Here is a 23107-nt window from a genome sequence, read left to right as displayed (position 1 = left end):
GAAAAAAACAACAATGTGGGGGATTGGCTTAAGAAAAAGAAAAAAAGATGAAAAGACAACCCTCAGAATGGGAGAAAATATTTGCAAATGAATCAACGGACAAGGGATTAATCTCCAAAATATATAAACAGCTCATGCAGCTCAATATTAAAAATACAGGAGACTTCCGGGTAAGATGGCGGAAGAGTAAGACGCGGAGATCACCTTCCTCCCCACGGATACACCAGAAATACAGCTACACGTGGAACAACTCCTACAGAACACCTACTGAACGCTGGCAGAAGACCCCAGACCTCCCAAAAGGCAAGAAACTCCCCACATACCTGGGTAGGGCAAAGCGGAGAGATTCCCGCACAGAGGAGCGGTGCCGAGCGGCACTCACCAGCCCGAGAGGCTTGTCTGCTCGCCCGCCGGGGCGCGCGGCGCTGGAAGCTGAGGCTCGGGCTTCGGTCAGAGCGCAGGGAGAGGACTGGGGCTGGCGGCGAGAACTCAGCCTGAAGGGGGCTAATGTGCCACAGCTAGCCGGGAGGGAGTCCGGGAAAACTCTGGAGCTGCCGAAGAGGCAAGAGACTTTTTCTTCCCTCTTGGTTTCCTGGTGCGCGAGGAGAGGGGATTAAGAGCGCTGCTTAAAGGAGCTCCACAGACGGGCGCAAGTCGCGGCTGAAAGCGCGGAGCCCAGTGACGGGCGTGGGACGCTGGGACTGCTGCTGCTGCCGCCAAGAAGCCTGTGTGCGAGCGCAGGTCACTGTCCACACCGCCCTTCCGGGAGCCTGTGCAGCCCGCCACTGCCGGGGTCCCGGGATCCAGGGGCGGCTTCCCTGGGAGAACGCACGGCGCGCCTCGGGCTGGTCCAACGTCACACCGGCCTCTGCCGCCACAGACTCGCCCTGCACTCCGTGCCCCTCCCTCCCGCCCGGCCTGAGTGAGCCAGAGTCCCCGAAGAGGCTGCTCCTTTAACCCTGTCCTGTCTGAGCGAAGAACAGACGCCCTCCGGCGACCTACACGCAGAGGCGGGGCCAAATCCAAAGCTGAGACCCAGGAGCTGTGAGAACAAAGAAGAGAAAGGGAAACCTCTCCCAGCAGCCTCAGAAGCAGCGGATTAAAGCTCCACGATCAACTTGATGTACCCTGCATCTGTGGAATACATGAATACACAACACATCATCCCAAATTGAGGAGCCAGGAGTCAGTGCTGTGCCTCTGAGGTGGGAGAGCCAACTTCAGGACACTGGTCCACAAGAGACCTCCCAGCTCCACATAATATCAAACGGCAAAAATCTTCCAGAGATCTCCATCTCAACACCAGCACCCAGCTTCACTCAACGACCAGCAAGCTACAGTGCTGGACACCCTATGCCAAACAACTAGCAAGACAGGAACACAACGCCACCCATTAGCAGAGAGGTGGCCTAAAATCATAAAAAGTCCGCAGACACCTCAAAACACACCACCAGACGTGGACCTGCCCACCAGAAAGACAAGATCCAGCCTCATCCACCAGAACACAGGCACTAGTCCCCTCCGCCAGGAAGCCTACACAGCCCACTAAACCAACCTTAGCCACTGGGGACAGACACCAAAAACAACGGGAACTACGAACCTGCAGCCTGCAAAAAGGAGACCCCAAACACAGTAACATAAGCAACATGAGAAGACAGAAAAACACACAGCAGGAGAAGGAGCAAGATAAAAACCCACCAGATCTAACAAATGAAGAGGTAATAGGCAGTCTACCTGAAAAAGAATTCAGAATAATGATGGTAAAGATGATCCAAGATTCTATTTCCCAGATCCAAAATCTTGGAAATAGAATAGACAAAATGCAAGAAACAGTTAACAAGGACCTAGAAGAACTAAAGATGAATCAAGCAACGATTAAAAACACAATACATGAAATAAAAAATACTCTAGATGGGATCAATAGCAGAATAACTGAGGCAGAAGAACGGATAAGTGAGGTGGAAGATAAAATAGTGGAAATAACTGCTGCAGAGCAAAATAAAGAAAAAAGAATGAAAAGAACAGAGGACAGTCTCAGAGACCTCTGGGACAACATTAAACGCACCAACATTCGAATTATAGGGGTTCCAGAAGAAGAAGAGAAAAAGAAAGGGACTGAGAAAATATTTGAAGAGATTATAGTTGAAAACTTCCCTAATATGGGAAAGGAAATAGTTAATCAAGTCCAGGAGGCACAGAGAGTCCCATACAGAATAAATCCAAGGAGAAATACGCCAAGACACATATTAATCAAACTGTCAAAAATTAAACACAAAGAAATCATATTAAAAGCAGCAAGGCAAAAACAACAAATAACACACAAGGGAATCCCCATCAGGATAACAGCTGATCTCTCAGCAGAAACTCTACAAGCCAGAAGGGAGTGGCAGGACATAATTAAAGTGATGAAGGAGAAAAACCTGCAACCAAGATTACTCTACCCAGCAAGGATCTCATTCAGATTTGATGGAGAAATTAAAACGTTTACAGACAAGCAAAAGCTGAGAGAGTTCAGCACCACCAAACCAGCTTTACAACAAATGCTAAAGGAACTTCTCTAGGCAAGAAACACAACAGAAGGAAAAGACCTACAATAACGAACCCAAAACAATTAAGAAAATGGGAATAGGAACATACATATCGATAATTACCTTAAATGTAAATGGACTAAATGCTCCCACCAAAAGACACAGATTGGCTGAATGGATACAAAAACAAGACCCATATATATGCTGTTTACAAGAGACCCACTTCAGACCTAGAGACACATACAGACTGAAAGTAAGGGAATGGAAAAAGATATTCCATGCAAATGGAAACCAAAAGAAAGCTGGAGTAGCAATTCTCATATCAGACAAAATAGACTTTAAAATAAAGACTACTAGAAGAGACAAAGAAGGACACTACATAATGATCAAGAAGAAGATATAACGATTGTAAATATTTATGCACCCAACATAGGAGCACCTCAATACATAAGGCAAATACTAACAGCCATAAAAGGAGAAATCGACAGTAACACAATCATAGTAGGGGACTTTAACACCCCACTTTCACCAATGGACAGATCATCCAAAATGAAAATAAATAAGGAAACACAAGCTTTAAATGATACATTAGACCAGATGGACTTAATTGATATTTATAGGACATTCCATCCAAAAACAACAGAATATACATTTTTCTCAAGTGCTCATGGAACATTCTCCAGGATAGATCATATCTTGGGTCACAAATCAAGCCTTGGTAAATTTAAGAAAATTGAAATTGTATCAAGTATCTTTTCTGACCACAATGCTATGAGACTAGATATCAATTACAGGAAAAGACCTGTAAAAAGTACAAACACATGGAGGCTAAACAATACACTACTTAATAATGAAGTGATCACTGAAGAAATCAAAAAGGAAATTAAAAAATACCTAGAAACAAATGACAATGGGGACACGACGACCCAAAACCTATGGGATGCAGCAAAAGCAGTTCTAAGAGGGAAGTTTATGGCAATACAATCCTACCTTAAGAAACAGGAAACATCTCGAATAAACAACCTAACCTTGCACCTAAAGCAATTAGAGAAAGAAGAACAAAAACATCCCAAAGTTAGCAGAAGGAAAGAAATCATAAAGATCAGATCAGAAATAAATGAAAAAGAAATGAAGGAAACAATAGCAAAGATCAATAAAACTAAAAGCTGGTTCTTTGAGAAGATAAACAAAATTGATAAACCATTAGCCAGACTCATCAAGAAAAAAAGGGAGAAGACTCAAATCAATAGAATTAGAAATGAAAAAGGAGAAGGAACAACTGACACTGCAGAAATTCAAAAGATCATCAGAGATTACTACAAGCAACTCTATGCCAATAAAACGGACAACCTGGAAGAAATGGACAAAGTCTTAGAAATGCACAACCTGCCAAGACTGAATCAGGAAGAAATAGAAAATATGAACAGACCAATCACAAGCACTGAAATTGAAACTGTGATAAAAAATCTTCCAATAAACAAAAGCCCAGGAACAGATGGCTTCACAGGCGAATTCTGTCAAGCATTTAGAGAAGACCTAACACCTATCCTTCTCAAACTCTTCCAAAATATAGCAGAGGGAGGAACACTCCCAAACTCATTCTATGAGGCCACCATCACCTTGATACCAAAACCAGACAAGGATGTCACAAAGAAAGAAAACTACAGGCCAATATCACTGATGAACATAGATGCAAAAATCCTCAACAAAATACTAGCAAACAGAATCCAACAGCACATTAAAAGGATCATACACCATGATCAAGTGGGGTTTATTCCAGGAATGCAAGGATTCTTCAATATACACGAATCAATCAATGTGATACACCATATAAACAAATTGAAGGAGAAAAACCATATGATAATCTCAATAGATGCAGAGAAAGCTTTCGACAAAATTCAACACCCGTTTATGATAAAAACCCTGCAGAAAGTAGGCATAGAGGGAACTTTCCTCAACATAATAAAGGCCATATATGACAAACCCACAGTCAGCATCGTCCTCAGTGGTGAAAAACTGAAACCATTTCCACTAAGATCAGGAACAAGACAAGATTGCCCACTCTCACCACTCTTATTCAACATAGTTTTGGAAGTTTTAGCCACAGCAATCAGAGAAGAAAAGGAAATAAAAGGAATCCAAATCGGAAAAGAAGAAGTAAAGCTGTCACTGTTTGCAGATGACATGATACTATACATAGAGAATCCTAAAGATGCTACCAGAAAACTACTAGAGCTAATCAATGAATCTGGTAAAGTAGCAGGATACAAAATTAATGCACAGAAATCTCTGGCATTCCTATATACTAATGATGAAAAATCTGAAAGTGAAATCAAGGAAACACTCCCATTTACCATTGCAACAAAAAGAATAAAATATCTAGGAATAAACCTACCTAAGGAGACAAAAGACCTGTATGCAGAAAATTATAAGACACTGATGAAAGAAATTAAAGATGATTCAAATAGATGGAGAGATGTACCATGTTCTTGGATTGGAAGAATCAACATTGTGAAAATGACTCTACTACCCAAAGCAATCTACAGATTCAATGCAATCCCTATCAAACTACCACTGGCATTTTTCACAGAGCTAGAACAAAATATTTCACAATTTGTATGGAAACACAAAAGACCCTGAATAGCCAAAGCAATCTTGAGAACAAAAAATGGAGCTGGAGGAATCAGGCTCCCTGACTTCAGACTATACTACAAAGCTACAGTAATCAAGACAGTATGGTACTGGCACAAAAACAGAAAGATAGATCAATGGAACAGGACAAAAAGCCCAGAGATAAACCCACGCACATATGGTCACCTTATCTTTGATAAAAGAGGCAGGAATGTACAGTGGAGAAAGGACAGTCTCTTCAATAAGTGGTGCTGGGAAAACTGGACAGGGACATGTAAAAGTATGAGATTAGATCACTCCCTAACACCATACACAAAAATAAGCTCAAAATGGATTAAAGACCTAAATGTAAGGCCGGACACTATCAAACTCTTAGAGGAAAACATAGGCAGAACACTGTATGACATAAATCACAGCAAGATCCTTTTTGACCCACCTCCTAGAGAAATGGAAATAAAGACAAAAATAAACACATGGGACCTAATGAAACTTAAAAGCTTTTGCACAGCAAAGGAAACCATAAACAAGACCAAAAGTCAACCCTCAGAATGGGAGAAAATATTTGCAAATGAAGCAACTGACAAAGGATTAATCTCCAAAATTTATAAGCAGCTCGTGCAGCTCAATAACAAAAAAACAAACAACCCAATCCAAAAATGGGCAGAAGACCTAAATAGACATTTCTCCACAGAAGATATACAGACTGCCAACAAACACATGAAAGGATGCTCAACATCTTTACTCATTAGAGAAATGCAAATCAAAACTACAATGAGATATCATCTCACACCAGTCAGAATGGCCATCATCAAAAAATCTAGAAACAATAAATGCTGGAGAGGGTGTGGATAAAAGGGAACACTCTTGCACTGCTGGTGGGAATGTGAATTGGTACAGCCGCTATGGAGAACGGTATGGAGGTTCCTTAAAAAACTACAAATAGAACTACCATATGACCCAGCAATCCCACTACTGGGCATATAGCCTGAGAAAACCATAATTCAGAAAGAGACATGTACCAAAATGTTCATAGCAGCCCTATTTACAATAGCCCGGAGATGGAAACAACCTAAGTGTCCATCATCGGATGAATGGATAAAGAAGATGTGGCACATATATACAATGGAATATTACTCAGCCATAAAAAGAAACGAAATTGAGCTATTTGTAATGAGGTGGATGGACCTAGAGTCTGTCATACAGAGTGAAGTAAGTCAGAAAGAGAAAGACAAATACTGTATGCTGACACATATATATGGAATTTAAGGAAAAAACTGTCATGAAGAACATAGGGGTAAAACAGGAATAAAGACACAGACCTACTAGAGAATGGACTTGAGGATACGGGGAGGGGGAAGGGTAAGCTGTGACAAAGCGAAAGAGCGGCATGGACATATATACACTACCAAACTAAGGTAGATAGCTAGTGGGAAGCAGCCGCATAGCACAGGGAGATCAGCTCGGTGCTTTGTGACCGCCTGGGGGGGTGGGATAGGGAGGGTGGGAGGGAGACGCAAAAAGGAGGGGATATGGGAACATATGTATATGTATAACTGATTAAATTTGTTATAAAGCAGAAAAAAACAACAATGTGGGGGATTGGCTTAAGAAAAAGAAAAAAAGATGAAAAGACAACCCTCAGAATGGGAGAAAATATTTGCAAATGAATCAACGGACAAGGGATTAATCTCCAAAATATATAAACAGCTCATGCAGCTCAATATTAAAAATACAGGAGACTTCCGGGTAAGATGGCGGAAGAGTAAGACGCGGAGATCACCTTCCTCCCCACGGATACACCAGAAATACAGCTACACGTGGAACAACTCCTACAGAACACCTACTGAACGCTGGCAGAAGACCCCAGACCTCCCAAAAGGCAAGAAACTCCCCACATACCTGGGTAGGGCAAAGCGGAGAGATTCCCGCACAGAGGAGCGGTGCCGAGCGGCACTCACCAGCCCGAGAGGCTTGTCTGCTCGCCCGCCGGGGCGCGCGGCGCTGGAAGCTGAGGCTCGGGCTTCGGTCAGAGCGCAGGGAGAGGACTGGGGCTGGCGGCGAGAACTCAGCCTGAAGGGGGCTAATGTGCCACAGCTAGCCGGGAGGGAGTCCGGGAAAACTCTGGAGCTGCCGAAGAGGCAAGAGACTTTTTCTTCCCTCTTGGTTTCCTGGTGCGCGAGGAGAGGGGATTAAGAGCGCTGCTTAAAGGAGCTCCACAGACGGGCGCAAGTCGCGGCTGAAAGCGCGGAGCCCAGTGACGGGCGTGGGACGCTGGGACTGCTGCTGCTGCCGCCAAGAAGCCTGTGTGCGAGCGCAGGTCACTGTCCACACCGCCCTTCCGGGAGCCTGTGCAGCCCGCCACTGCCGGGGTCCCGGGATCCAGGGGCGGCTTCCCTGGGAGAACGCACGGCGCGCCTCGGGCTGGTCCAACGTCACACCGGCCTCTGCCGCCACAGACTCGCCCTGCACTCCGTGCCCCTCCCTCCCGCCCGGCCTGAGTGAGCCAGAGTCCCCGAAGAGGCTGCTCCTTTAACCCTGTCCTGTCTGAGCGAAGAACAGACGCCCTCCGGCGACCTACACGCAGAGGCGGGGCCAAATCCAAAGCTGAGACCCAGGAGCTGTGAGAACAAAGAAGAGAAAGGGAAACCTCTCCCAGCAGCCTCAGAAGCAGCGGATTAAAGCTCCACGATCAACTTGATGTACCCTGCATCTGTGGAATACATGAATACACAACACATCATCCCAAATTGAGGAGCCAGGAGTCAGTGCTGTGCCTCTGAGGTGGGAGAGCCAACTTCAGGACACTGGTCCACAAGAGACCTCCCAGCTCCACATAATATCAAACGGCAAAAATCTTCCAGAGATCTCCATCTCAACACCAGCACCCAGCTTCACTCAACGACCAGCAAGCTACAGTGCTGGACACCCTATGCCAAACAACTAGCAAGACAGGAACACAACGCCACCCATTAGCAGAGAGGTGGCCTAAAATCATAAAAAGTCCGCAGACACCTCAAAACACACCACCAGACGTGGACCTGCCCACCAGAAAGACAAGATCCAGCCTCATCCACCAGAACACAGGCACTAGTCCCCTCCGCCAGGAAGCCTACACAGCCCACTAAACCAACCTTAGCCACTGGGGACAGACACCAAAAACAACGGGAACTACGAACCTGCAGCCTGCAAAAAGGAGACCCCAAACACAGTAACATAAGCAACATGAGAAGACAGAAAAACACACAGCAGGAGAAGGAGCAAGATAAAAACCCACCAGATCTAACAAATGAAGAGGTAATAGGCAGTCTACCTGAAAAAGAATTCAGAATAATGATGGTAAAGATGATCCAAGATTCTATTTCCCAGATCCAAAATCTTGGAAATAGAATAGACAAAATGCAAGAAACAGTTAACAAGGACCTAGAAGAACTAAAGATGAATCAAGCAACGATTAAAAACACAATACATGAAATAAAAAATACTCTAGATGGGATCAATAGCAGAATAACTGAGGCAGAAGAACGGATAAGTGAGGTGGAAGATAAAATAGTGGAAATAACTGCTGCAGAGCAAAATAAAGAAAAAAGAATGAAAAGAACAGAGGACAGTCTCAGAGACCTCTGGGACAACATTAAACGCACCAACATTCGAATTATAGGGGTTCCAGAAGAAGAAGAGAAAAAGAAAGGGACTGAGAAAATATTTGAAGAGATTATAGTTGAAAACTTCCCTAATATGGGAAAGGAAATAGTTAATCAAGTCCAGGAGGCACAGAGAGTCCCATACAGAATAAATCCAAGGAGAAATACGCCAAGACACATATTAATCAAACTGTCAAAAATTAAACACAAAGAAATCATATTAAAAGCAGCAAGGCAAAAACAACAAATAACACACAAGGGAATCCCCATCAGGATAACAGCTGATCTCTCAGCAGAAACTCTACAAGCCAGAAGGGAGTGGCAGGACATAATTAAAGTGATGAAGGAGAAAAACCTGCAACCAAGATTACTCTACCCAGCAAGGATCTCATTCAGATTTGATGGAGAAATTAAAACGTTTACAGACAAGCAAAAGCTGAGAGAGTTCAGCACCACCAAACCAGCTTTACAACAAATGCTAAAGGAACTTCTCTAGGCAAGAAACACAACAGAAGGAAAAGACCTACAATAACGAACCCAAAACAATTAAGAAAATGGGAATAGGAACATACATATCGATAATTACCTTAAATGTAAATGGACTAAATGCTCCCACCAAAAGACACAGATTGGCTGAATGGATACAAAAACAAGACCCATATATATGCTGTTTACAAGAGACCCACTTCAGACCTAGAGACACATACAGACTGAAAGTAAGGGAATGGAAAAAGATATTCCATGCAAATGGAAACCAAAAGAAAGCTGGAGTAGCAATTCTCATATCAGACAAAATAGACTTTAAAATAAAGACTACTAGAAGAGACAAAGAAGGACACTACATAATGATCAAGAAGAAGATATAACGATTGTAAATATTTATGCACCCAACATAGGAGCACCTCAATACATAAGGCAAATACTAACAGCCATAAAAGGAGAAATCGACAGTAACACAATCATAGTAGGGGACTTTAACACCCCACTTTCACCAATGGACAGATCATCCAAAATGAAAATAAATAAGGAAACACAAGCTTTAAATGATACATTAGACCAGATGGACTTAATTGATATTTATAGGACATTCCATCCAAAAACAACAGAATATACATTTTTCTCAAGTGCTCATGGAACATTCTCCAGGATAGATCATATCTTGGGTCACAAATCAAGCCTTGGTAAATTTAAGAAAATTGAAATTGTATCAAGTATCTTTTCTGACCACAATGCTATGAGACTAGATATCAATTACAGGAAAAGACCTGTAAAAAGTACAAACACATGGAGGCTAAACAATACACTACTTAATAATGAAGTGATCACTGAAGAAATCAAAAAGGAAATTAAAAAATACCTAGAAACAAATGACAATGGGGACACGACGACCCAAAACCTATGGGATGCAGCAAAAGCAGTTCTAAGAGGGAAGTTTATGGCAATACAATCCTACCTTAAGAAACAGGAAACATCTCGAATAAACAACCTAACCTTGCACCTAAAGCAATTAGAGAAAGAAGAACAAAAACATCCCAAAGTTAGCAGAAGGAAAGAAATCATAAAGATCAGATCAGAAATAAATGAAAAAGAAATGAAGGAAACAATAGCAAAGATCAATAAAACTAAAAGCTGGTTCTTTGAGAAGATAAACAAAATTGATAAACCATTAGCCAGACTCATCAAGAAAAAAAGGGAGAAGACTCAAATCAATAGAATTAGAAATGAAAAAGGAGAAGGAACAACTGACACTGCAGAAATTCAAAAGATCATCAGAGATTACTACAAGCAACTCTATGCCAATAAAACGGACAACCTGGAAGAAATGGACAAAGTCTTAGAAATGCACAACCTGCCAAGACTGAATCAGGAAGAAATAGAAAATATGAACAGACCAATCACAAGCACTGAAATTGAAACTGTGATAAAAAATCTTCCAATAAACAAAAGCCCAGGAACAGATGGCTTCACAGGCGAATTCTGTCAAGCATTTAGAGAAGACCTAACACCTATCCTTCTCAAACTCTTCCAAAATATAGCAGAGGGAGGAACACTCCCAAACTCATTCTATGAGGCCACCATCACCTTGATACCAAAACCAGACAAGGATGTCACAAAGAAAGAAAACTACAGGCCAATATCACTGATGAACATAGATGCAAAAATCCTCAACAAAATACTAGCAAACAGAATCCAACAGCACATTAAAAGGATCATACACCATGATCAAGTGGGGTTTATTCCAGGAATGCAAGGATTCTTCAATATACACGAATCAATCAATGTGATACACCATATAAACAAATTGAAGGAGAAAAACCATATGATAATCTCAATAGATGCAGAGAAAGCTTTCGACAAAATTCAACACCCGTTTATGATAAAAACCCTGCAGAAAGTAGGCATAGAGGGAACTTTCCTCAACATAATAAAGGCCATATATGACAAACCCACAGTCAGCATCGTCCTCAGTGGTGAAAAACTGAAACCATTTCCACTAAGATCAGGAACAAGACAAGATTGCCCACTCTCACCACTCTTATTCAACATAGTTTTGGAAGTTTTAGCCACAGCAATCAGAGAAGAAAAGGAAATAAAAGGAATCCAAATCGGAAAAGAAGAAGTAAAGCTGTCACTGTTTGCAGATGACATGATACTATACATAGAGAATCCTAAAGATGCTACCAGAAAACTACTAGAGCTAATCAATGAATCTGGTAAAGTAGCAGGATACAAAATTAATGCACAGAAATCTCTGGCATTCCTATATACTAATGATGAAAAATCTGAAAGTGAAATCAAGGAAACACTCCCATTTACCATTGCAACAAAAAGAATAAAATATCTAGGAATAAACCTACCTAAGGAGACAAAAGACCTGTATGCAGAAAATTATAAGACACTGATGAAAGAAATTAAAGATGATTCAAATAGATGGAGAGATGTACCATGTTCTTGGATTGGAAGAATCAACATTGTGAAAATGACTCTACTACCCAAAGCAATCTACAGATTCAATGCAATCCCTATCAAACTACCACTGGCATTTTTCACAGAGCTAGAACAAAATATTTCACAATTTGTATGGAAACACAAAAGACCCTGAATAGCCAAAGCAATCTTGAGAACAAAAAATGGAGCTGGAGGAATCAGGCTCCCTGACTTCAGACTATACTACAAAGCTACAGTAATCAAGACAGTATGGTACTGGCACAAAAACAGAAAGATAGATCAATGGAACAGGACAAAAAGCCCAGAGATAAACCCACGCACATATGGTCACCTTATCTTTGATAAAAGAGGCAGGAATGTACAGTGGAGAAAGGACAGTCTCTTCAATAAGTGGTGCTGGGAAAACTGGACAGGGACATGTAAAAGTATGAGATTAGATCACTCCCTAACACCATACACAAAAATAAGCTCAAAATGGATTAAAGACCTAAATGTAAGGCCGGACACTATCAAACTCTTAGAGGAAAACATAGGCAGAACACTGTATGACATAAATCACAGCAAGATCCTTTTTGACCCACCTCCTAGAGAAATGGAAATAAAGACAAAAATAAACACATGGGACCTAATGAAACTTAAAAGCTTTTGCACAGCAAAGGAAACCATAAACAAGACCAAAAGTCAACCCTCAGAATGGGAGAAAATATTTGCAAATGAAGCAACTGACAAAGGATTAATCTCCAAAATTTATAAGCAGCTCGTGCAGCTCAATAACAAAAAAACAAACAACCCAATCCAAAAATGGGCAGAAGACCTAAATAGACATTTCTCCACAGAAGATATACAGACTGCCAACAAACACATGAAAGGATGCTCAACATCTTTACTCATTAGAGAAATGCAAATCAAAACTACAATGAGATATCATCTCACACCAGTCAGAATGGCCATCATCAAAAAATCTAGAAACAATAAATGCTGGAGAGGGTGTGGATAAAAGGGAACACTCTTGCACTGCTGGTGGGAATGTGAATTGGTACAGCCGCTATGGAGAACGGTATGGAGGTTCCTTAAAAAACTACAAATAGAACTACCATATGACCCAGCAATCCCACTACTGGGCATATACCCTGAGAAAACCATAATTCAAAAGGAGTCATGTACCAAAATGTTCATAGCAGCCCTATTTACAATAGCCCGGAGATGGAAACAACCTAAGTGTCCATCATCGGATGAATGGATAAAGAAGATGTGGCACATATATACAATGGAATATTACTCAGCCATAAAAAGAAACGAAATTGAGCTATTTGTAATGAGGTGGATGGACCTAGAGTCTGTCATACAGAGTGAAGTAAGTCAGAAAGAGAAAGACAAATACTGTATGCTGACACATATATATGGAATTTAAGGAAAAAACTGTCATGAAGAACATAGGGGGGGCCTCCCTGGTGGCGCAGTGGTTGAGAGTCCGCCTGCCGATGCAGGGGATGCGGGTTCGTGCCCCGGTCCGGGAGGATCCCATATGCCGCGGAGCAGCTGGGCCCGTGAGCCATGGCTGCTGAGCCTGTGCGTCCGGAGCCTGTGCTCCACAACGGGAGAGGCCACAGCAGTGAGAGGCCCGCGTACCGCAAAAAAAAAAAAAAAAAAAAAAAAAAAAAAAAGAACATAGGGGTAAGACAGGAATAAAGACACAGACCTACTAGAGAATGGACTTGAGGATACGGGGAGGGGGAAGGGTAAGCTGTGACAAAGCGAAAGAGCGGCATGGACATATATACACTACCAAACTAAGGTAGATAGCTAGTGGGAAGCAGCCGCATAGCACAGGGAGATCAGCTCGGTGCTTTGTGACCGCCTGGAGGGGTGGGATAGGGAGGGTGGGAGGGAGACGCAAAAAGGAGGGGATATGGGAACATATGTATATGTATAACTGATTAAATTTGTTATAAAGCAGAAAAAAAAAACAATGTGGGGGATTGGCTTAAGAAAAAGAAAAAAAAAAAGATGAAAAGACAACCCTCAGAATGGGAGAAAATATTTGCAAATGAATCAACGGACAAGGGATTAATCTCCAAAATATATAAACAGCTCATGCAGCTCAATATTAAAAAAAACAAACAATCCAATCGAAAAATGGGCAGAAGACCTAAATAGACATTTCTCCAAAGAAGACATACAGATGGCCAGGAAGCACATGAAAAGCTGCTCAACATCACTAATTATTAGAGAAATGCAAATCAAAACTACAATGAGATATCACCTCACACCAGTTAGAAGGGGCATCATCAGAAAATCTACAAACAACAAATGCTGTAGAGGGAGGGTGTGGAGAAAAGGGAACCCTCTTGCACTGTTGGTGGGTATGTAAATTGATACAGCCACTATGGAGAACAGTATGGGGGTTCCTTAAAAAAATAAAAATAGAATTACCATATGACCCAGCAATCCCATTACTAGGCATATACCCAGAGAAAACGATAATTCAAAAAGACACATACACCTCAATGTTCATGGCAGCACTATTTACAATAGCAAGGTCATGGAAGCAACCTAAATGCCCATCGACAGACGAATGGATAAAGAAGATGTGGTACAATGGAATATTACTCAGTCATAAAGAGGAACAAAATAGGGTCATTTGTAGAGACATGATGGATCTAGAGACTGTCATACAGAGTGAAGTAAGTCAGAAAGAGAAAAACAAATGTCGTATATTAACGCATGTATGTGGAACCTAGAAAAATGGTACAGATGAACCAGTTTGCAGGGCAGAAATTGAGACACAGATGTAGAGAACAAACGTATGGACACCAAGGGGGAAAAGCGGGGTTGGGCAGGGCAGGGGAGGGGTGTGATGAACTGGGAGATTGGGATTGACATGTATACACTAATATGTATAAAATAGATAACTAATAATTTTTTAAAAAGAGTTAACGATAATAAGAAGCCCAATAATGAGAATTAGTTAGGCAGCAACATGCTTTCATTCGACCACTATATATCAAGCATCTGCTGTGTGCCAGGCACTGTTCTAAGCCCCAGCAATGAGCAGAACAGACAAAACCCTGTTCCCAGGGAGCTGCCTTTCTGGTGGTTATTCTTACTACCAGGTGGTCTACTGACATGAACCTGCACATCACTCCAGGGCACTCTCATTTGACAACAAGCAGAGCTGAAGCCTTTTCTTTTTTTTTTTTCCCCCTACTTTTTGGCTGCACGGTGCGGTATGAGGGATCTTGGCTCTCCAACGAGGCATCGAACCCACACAGCCTGCAGTGGAAGCGCAGTCTTAAACACTGGACTGCCAGGGAAGCCCGAGAGCTACAGGCTTTTTATTCACCTGAATTCAACGGTAAGCATAAAAGCACTTGGCAAATTAAAAGAAGAGAGAGGGAGCAGGGAAGGAATGGACTGGAGTTTGGGATTAGCAGATGCAAACTATTATAAATATATAGAATAAACAACAAGGTCTTACTGTATAGCACAGGGAACTATGATCAATATCCTGTGATAAACCATAGTGGAAAAGAATATAAATATATGTATAACTGAATCACTTTGCTATAGAGTAGAAATTAACACAACATTGTAAATCAAGTATACCTCAGTAAAATAAACTTTAAGAGAGAGAGAGAGAGAGAAGAAAGAGCCTGCACCGAGAGGGTGCCCATGAGTGAACAGAGAGCAGGCAAGCCTGCTCACCACACTGCCGGACAAGGAATGTGCCAAGAGTGTACCTGAGTCCGGGAGGGAATCCATCACTCCCCAGTCCACCTTGGTTGCTGGAAAGATCTAAGTGCAGGCATGGAACCTTGCAAGTCTCATGTTTAAGCCTCTGTCACTTTTGTCCCACACGGCTTCTAAATGCAAACTAACCCCTTGGTCGGTTTTGAACTGAAGGACAGTCATCTGCTTCAGCAGCTTAAGGAAAATCTGTTCCTAATGAGTGACTTGAATGCTGAAGGGTAATTTCGATTCTATGTCATTTTCCTCTTAGAATCTAAGCCCTCTCAGAGGAAGGGTCAGTCCTTTCTGTATTTCTCTGCTTACACCCCACGTCAGCCCCAAATGGAAGAGTTTGGTCTTAGCGATCTTCAGTAAAAGCAGGGTCTTCCCTCCCAAGCATCCTCTAAAACCTGCAAGGTCGTGACCCAAGTGGTTCCTGTTGGGAAGCTGATCCTCCCACGTCCCGCTGGCACTCACTTTGCTAGTGTACTTGGCGATGTCCGCGGCAACATCGGCTGAGGCGGTGGCGATGGGCAGGTCTGCGCTTACTGAAGAGGCAAGGGTGCTCGTGGACCCCGAGCTGGTGACCAGGGGCGACGACTGGGTGCTAGTCACCAGGGTGATGGTGGAGGTGGACGGGCTCTGCGTGATCTCCTTCTGCTGGACAGCTAGGAAAGCAAAGGGTCCTGGTCATCCCACTGCCGCGGGAAGGCCATCCCAGTAGGAAACTGTGGTGGGCAGCAGAGCCTCTGACAAATGCCCTGCGAGTTTCTCTGCTTTCAAGTGACAAAAGAGTCTCTCCTTGGCCAAACCTTAGCCAGGCTCCTCTGAGCCCCTTCTCAACGAGGCTTCCACCTTGGTCTATAAAGTCTAATATAGTTTCTAACAGCTCAAGGCTGCATCCCTAGGATGACCCTTGCCCCCTTCAGGTCCCTGCCTGATAAAATGCAAGGCTGCCGAACGAACTGACTGTATATTCCAGCCAACCCCTAATGATGGGGCCCATCTCCCAGTCTCTGTGGGAGGGTCGGAGCCTATCTTCAATAGGTACCAGTTAGCAAACCCAGATGTTTCAAATGGACCAACACCCCCTTCCCACTTTATGTAAATTTTCACTTTCTGACTCTTCAGAGCCTCCGCCCACCCCCCCTCGCTATTCCCGAATTCTCCCTTTAAAAAACGCTCAGTCCCCTGTGTACATGTTCAGTTCACACTGGACTTTTTGCCCTATTGCAATAGTAGAGAGCTGATTAAAATCTGTCTTTACTACTTTAACTAGTGGCCAGCTTTGCTTATGTTTGACAAGACAATCTGGGATTTAAGAATCACACCATCAATGAGCTCCTTCTTGTCAGCACCTAAATTCCCCCGGGGAAAAAGCTCACTGTGCTTAAGGGCTATGAATTCAGAAGACCGGAACTGGTCACCCCAACATGAAATATCCTAGACCTGGTTCTGTCCCAACGACTCTTCAAACAGCGAGATCAATCCAGCTGTACTCCAATGCTGCGTGTCCAATCTTTCAGTCTGCCCTCCCCTCAATCTGTGAAGGGTTTCAGTAGGAGCCAATGCAAGATCTGGCTACTCTTCAACCCCACGTCCTGCTACAACTCTTTTAATAGTCCTACTCGCAAGGGTGCACTCAGTATGTGAGAGTTTCAGTCAAGGAGCCCAACCTTCAAGGATCTCGATGCAGGTTTCCCAGGGGAACAAGATTCTACATCAGTGCTCACAAGAGCTGGGCCAACTGGTACCCATCAGATGGTTCAGCTTTCCATCAGCTCCAGATAGAGCCTCCTGCCGGAAGCTATGATTCCGCACTTCAGCAACTGGTTCCTGATGCTGGCTCTTCTTGTGTGTGAGGCTAATCGCTAGTTATTAAGGTAACCTTTGCTACCGACGTCTCACACTGTACGCTTTCCAAAACAACGTCCAGGGGTTCATGGATGTGCACAAGGAAACTTAAACAAAGGTATTCACTGCAGCACTGCTTACAACAGGAAAAAACTGGAAGCAACCTATATGTCCATCAGTAGGGGAATACTTTAAATAAACTGCGGAGTACTATGCAGCAGTCCAAAAGAATAAGGTAGAGCTATATGTACTGACACGTACAGACCTCCAAAACATGCTGATGGGGGGTGGGGGGGTGGGGCGCGGAAAAAAGCAAGTATGGTACCATTTTTATGTTTCAAAAAAGGAAAAAGAAAAAAAAGTACTATTTTTATGAAGTCACATATATACATAAATATATATGCATACATGCATAAAAAAGATCTTCAGGTGAACAGTGACCTCTGAGAAAGGGTGGAGAATGAAATGGCAAATCAATCAAGACCACAGATTTTTGTGTCTATGTGTCTATTTCACCCCTTTCTAAGAAGAACATATGCATGTATTTATAAAATGAGAAAAAAAGAAAAGTACAAAAGCAAGTTGGAACACAATTTTTAAAAATAATGCCAAATGGAATGTGTGAGGCCTCCAGGATACAGTAGCCAGGAAACCAAGGGGAACTGAAAAAATAAAACGATTATTTTTCTCCTGTCCATGTGGCCAAAAAGGGACCGGGCGCCACGGAGAGCAGAAGGGGAGGCTCGGTACCTTTCACGGCCTGTCTGGTCTGATATCTCGTCCCCTGGGAAGACTGAGGCTGCTGGTTTGGCTGCTGGTTTGGCTGCTGGTTTGGCTGCTGCTGCTGGCGCTGCATCTTCTGCATGTGCCACTTTTGGGAGGACGTTTGAAACTTACTTGAGGAGTTCCACACGACCCGCTGCACGGCTGGGGCAGTCTCCTTCGGTAAAAGCGGCCTCTGCTTTTTCGCTGGGCTTCCTGTGGCAGCGGCGGCCGGGGCCGTGACCGTGGATGTGGTACTGGTGGTGGCCGTGACACCAGCCGTGGGAGTTTGGGCAGAAGAGCGGGTGAGGACCGGCGTTTCGGGGGGAGACTGGCTGCCCGCCGTCGTGGATGGTGGAGCTTTACCTACAACTAAAGCCAATGCGTGAAAAGACAAACAAACAGAAAGTGGATTTGACTCTGTCTGGCCTGCAGGATCTCTACACCACCAAGTTCTGGGTGACCATCAGAGGCTAGCATGCCAAAGACCCCCTGTGAATGGGCACTTATACAATATGCTCAGGCCACTTCTGCAGCATGCTGTATCTTAAAATATCACCCCCCTTGTGTTCCATGCACTTGCTCACATCTGAGACGTATGTCAAGGCATCTGGGGGACTGAGGCCAACCTGACCCAGCCCCTGCCCTCAAGTTGCTCACCCTACTAGTAGACGACGCAGTGGATGAACAGAATCACTGCAAGTATCTTGTTTTACAAAGTTAAAGTTGGGTAAGCACTTTGAGAAAGACCCAGCCAAAGTCAATCCGGAGATTAAGAGAAACGCTTTCTTTGGCCAGGGAAACTAAAAGGCACGCACCCCTAAGAACCAGACGGATTCCCATAGGCCAAAGCACTGAATAACAACAAATGACCCAGAAAGAAGAGTATCTTCTTTAATCTCTTCTGATTCCCTTCAGAACAGTCTTGGTGTGGTCCTGGTAGCCTTGACACCTAACACTAAAGGGAATTCCACCCCACAGAACCTTCCTCAGCACAATGGTATTTATCTAGAATTTAGAAGCCTTGCTTTTGTTTTGATTGTAGTTATTCCTGTTGCGTCTTTTATGTAGAGCACACAATACTGTTTTACCTATTGTGTGGTGGTCAAGTTTAAGTCTAAAATTGAGTTTAATTTTTTTTTAAGAGCTGTTGTTTCAGATAAAAATATTAATTTCGTAATTATACAGGCAGGACTTAGGAATGGCAAAAATAATGAATGCGAGTAACTCAAGTTTGAAAAAAGCTGCCTTTCAGAGTATGTCTCCTGGGAGGAGCTGGGCTATGGGGGGTGGAGGGTAGGATTTCAACAGGCAGCAAGGAGAATTTGGAGGGGAACAGCTTTAGCCAAGACATGTTCAGGAATAGACAGCATTTTGGTAAGTGAGGGCAGGCAGTGAGAAGGGGTGGCCGGAAGGCAGGTTAGAACCAAAAGCACTGAGCAGCGTAGAAGGGGGTGGTGTGACCTCGTGAGTGCTCATCTGTACAAGGGGTGTGTGGTCAGTAATCACTGCAGCAGCCCCTGGCACTGGAGAGGTGAACCTGCCCCCAGAGAGGATTCCCTGGGGTTCACACACAAAACACGGGTGCAGATCAGCACCCTTGATCTTGACAATGTGCCTTGACATCAAACTCTTTTTAATAAGGATTACACCTGTCTTTTTTAGATTTCTATCACACAGGAAAGGCATGGGCTTGATTATTCTAAGGGGGATTTTCAGTAAACTGTGGGTTTGGGGAAACCAAGGAGTGTGAGAGGAAAAGACAGGCTGACTTTTCTGACTCGGCGTGGGGGCGGGGGTTTGTCTTCTTGGTGGTTATCACACCTGGCTGGCCCTCCTGCTCCTCTGGGGAAGAGTCCAACCAAGTTCATGGGCAGGAACACAGGGTGGGCTGGGAGAACAGCTCTACCTGCAGTGAGGAGTCCCCACCCTTCCCCAGGATGACCTGCCAGATACCGGATATAGCCCCTGCCCCTTCCAGAGGCAGAGGTGGCTTTGAACTTGGCCCTTCTAAAAGCCCCACACTGGGAGGGTCCCCCCAGGCAGTGCTTCTAACCTGCAGAAGCAACTTTAATGCCTCCCTTTTCTGCCATGTGACCAAAAAATATATTGTCCTGGTTGATTAACTAGCCTGGTCCCTCCTTGGGCAAAGGGCAACCGCAAAAAGGTCCTTTTCTCTCTCCTGTCTTGCAAAAGCAAACAGCTGGCTTTGCAGATGGGTAACCAGTCTGCATGAGTCACGGCTGGAGCTCTTTCCCAAATTAAAAAACAGGAGTGTGCAATCTGAAAAGTTTCCAGGCTCAAAGCACTCTTGGGGGGGGGGGGGTTCATTTAGACACTAAAACATTTTAATTTCTAGAGGATTCTGATGGTTTATGGAGGCGGAGTAAAGGCCATGGAAAATTCCATTTGTCCTAGAAATTGGGAGTGTATAATCACCTGTAGCCTCAAAAAGGGTGAATTTCTTAAAGGCCAACACTCCAAAAGCGGCCCCATCAAACTAACCTACTTATTCCAGACTTTGGTCACGGTCTTGTACCTTAAAAAAACGACTTTTAAGAGAAGGATGGAAATGACTGATGTTACAGGGTAAGCGTAGTAAAGGTTGTTAAGCGAGCTCCCTTGGTCTCTGTTCTGAGAGCACTAGCTAGAAAAGCCATTTTGCTATCTGAGGATTCATATTCTGTGCAGAAGCCGCATTCCTAACTGAAGGTCAGTTGGAGGTCACCAAGCACTCTCCAAAACGCCTTTCACTTAATAAACTCATAAGTGAAAGTACATCACTGAAAAGATGCTCAACTGCAGACTCTGACATGAAGCTGATTCTTCAAGACCCAAACCACCATCAGGGGGGCTCTGGATTTCAGACTAGGCAGTCTTGCCCCAACCCCTGGGAAGCCGCTCTGAATTATGTTTCAGAGACATCTTCAGCTTAAAAGTCCACCACACACTCGGGGACTCCTGGAGAAACTTCCTGCAGATACCAGTGAGAGGAAGAGCTCACTTTCATTTAATCAACTGGAATGCTTTTTATTTTGGAGGAAAACATGAGATCTTTTAAGGGACTCATATGTTTCCCTTTTTGCTTTGACTGCTAGGGAGCTCAGAGTCAAAATGGAAGCCCAACTTTGCTAACTCTGAAGGCTGGAACGGTATGTATTTTTGTATACAAATCTTCCCCAGACCTCTCACTATTCTACCTTCACGTTTTACACTCATTTCTTGATTTTCATTTCGTTTCTTATTAATCTGTCACAAAGTCTTTCTGGAAGGGGCAAAAAACCACAACCCATCAAAAGATCTACTCCAGGGCTTCCCTGGTGGCGCAGTGGTTGAGAGTCCGCCTGCCGATGCAAGGGACACGGGTTTGTGCCCCGGTCCGGGAGGAACCCACATGCCGCGGAGCGGCTGGGCCCGTGAGCCATGGCAGCTGGGCCTGCACGTCCAGAGCCTGTGCTCCACAGCGGGAGAGGCCACAGCAGTGAGAGGCCCGCGTACCGCAAAAAAAAAAAAAAAAAAAAAAAAAAAAACAGATCTACTCCAGAAAGAGAGGAATAGCATAAATGTATCATTCACAGGAACACTGCCATCTGTGCCCCAATATTCCCACAAACCTCGTGGAATAAATGCTACTCCTATTGTTTTCTGCAACACCTGAGGTGGTTCCTCAAACCCCAATCCACAAAAGAATCGGATTTTTCAGATGCCATTCATAATTCTAAAGGATGGTGTGGTGGGCATCCCTCCTGTCCCACCCAACTGCCTCTCTCTCCTCCTCCCTGGTACCATTGAGAGACATTCCATCCTCTTTTGATGAACTGCAGGCATTGAGGTTCCAGAACAGGTCACGTTGATACAAACACAGAGGAAAGATTCTCAAAGCCCATCCCCCTCTTGCTTTAAGCAAACCAGACTAAGAAATCCCCAGGGGATACAGAACTCAGAAGTTAGCTCCTGTCAGAAGTTAAGCAGAGTCAAAAATTAAACCTGGGGCTTCCCTGGTGGCGCAGTGGTTGAGAGTCCGCCTGCAGATGCAGGGGACACGGGTTCGTGCCCCGGTCCGGGAAGATCCCACATGCCGTGGAGCGGCTGGACCCGTGAGCCATGGCCGCTGAGCCTGCGCATCCGGAGCCTGTGCTCCGCAACGGGAGAGGCCACAACAGTGAGAGGCCCGTGTACCACAAAAAAAAAAAAAAAAAAAAAATTAAACCTGGCTATCCCCTTAAGTAACTCACGAAGTCCATGAGGTTTTATGGCTACAACCTCTAATGTGTCCTTAGGCCATGTTTCTCCTGGCCCTTAATTAATTCTTCATTATCTTTCTCAGGCATGTTGGAATCCCCTCACCACCCACTAGCCAAACCAGTTGAAAAATGTGCTGACTGCTTCTTCAATGGGAGGGACATCCTTCAAATCATTCCCACGGTCCTGCTGGAGGGTTTGCCAACATGCCTGGGCTGCAGCAGGTTTGAGGGCAGCCGCTGCTGGTTCAGCGGCAAAGGGAGAACTGCTGAGCTCAGGCGGTGGGGTTCTCAACTGGGGGAGATTTTGCCCCCGAGGGGACATCCGGCCATGTCAAGACATTTTTGATGGCCACCCCTGGGCAAGTGCTACCAGCATCCAGTAAGAAGAGGCTAGGGATGCTGCTAAACATCCTCCAGTGCACAGGACAAAGAATTACCCAGCACAAAATGTCAACAGTGCCAAGGTTGAGAAACCCTGGGCCCATGTCAGTTAACTGCAAATATGGGAGAACACCAACTCAGGCAGGCATCATACAATGCCCCTTTGATTTCGAGTGGCTCAAGAACTCAGCGTTCTCGTGCCACCTACCCAAATGGTCTTGTATTCTAGGAAGAAAAAGCACTTTGAGATGCCTGGGCAACGTGAGGGGAGGTAAGGGAAGCTAAACTTATCAAGATCTTCCAACTGAACACTTCTAACAATTTCAGCCTTGTCAAATGTCTAAATGTTGACAAACACTCTAGGGAAATGAGTGAGCCTACTGGAAAA

At 44.1% G+C, this 23107-nt stretch overlaps 1 protein-coding gene across 10 annotated transcripts in view; it reads right to left on the bottom strand.

Annotated features, from left to right (window-relative positions):
- ZMYND8 (zinc finger MYND-type containing 8) overlaps window positions 1-23107 on the bottom strand; it is a 142855-nt gene that overhangs the window by 25028 nt on the left and 94720 nt on the right. For 8 of the 10 annotated variants that reach the window (XM_082600594.1, XM_082600600.1, XM_082600599.1 and 5 more), the window contains 2 exons: window positions 18083-18466; window positions 15956-16146 (listed from right to left, as the gene is read on the bottom strand). In XM_082600594.1, the coding sequence (XP_082456720.1) occupies window positions 15956-16146; window positions 18083-18466 (575 nt within the window). The remainder of the gene's footprint in view (window positions 1-15955; window positions 16147-18082; window positions 18467-23107) is intronic. The other 2 variants (XM_082600601.1, XM_082600602.1) reach the window with 1 other exon arrangement.

Source organism: Mesoplodon mirus (assembly GCF_964341445.2).
Source record: "Mesoplodon mirus genome assembly, chromosome: 15".
Taxonomy (NCBI): domain Eukaryota; kingdom Metazoa; phylum Chordata; class Mammalia; order Artiodactyla; family Ziphiidae; genus Mesoplodon; species Mesoplodon mirus.
This window is presented reverse-complemented; position numbering and strand designations above follow the sequence as displayed.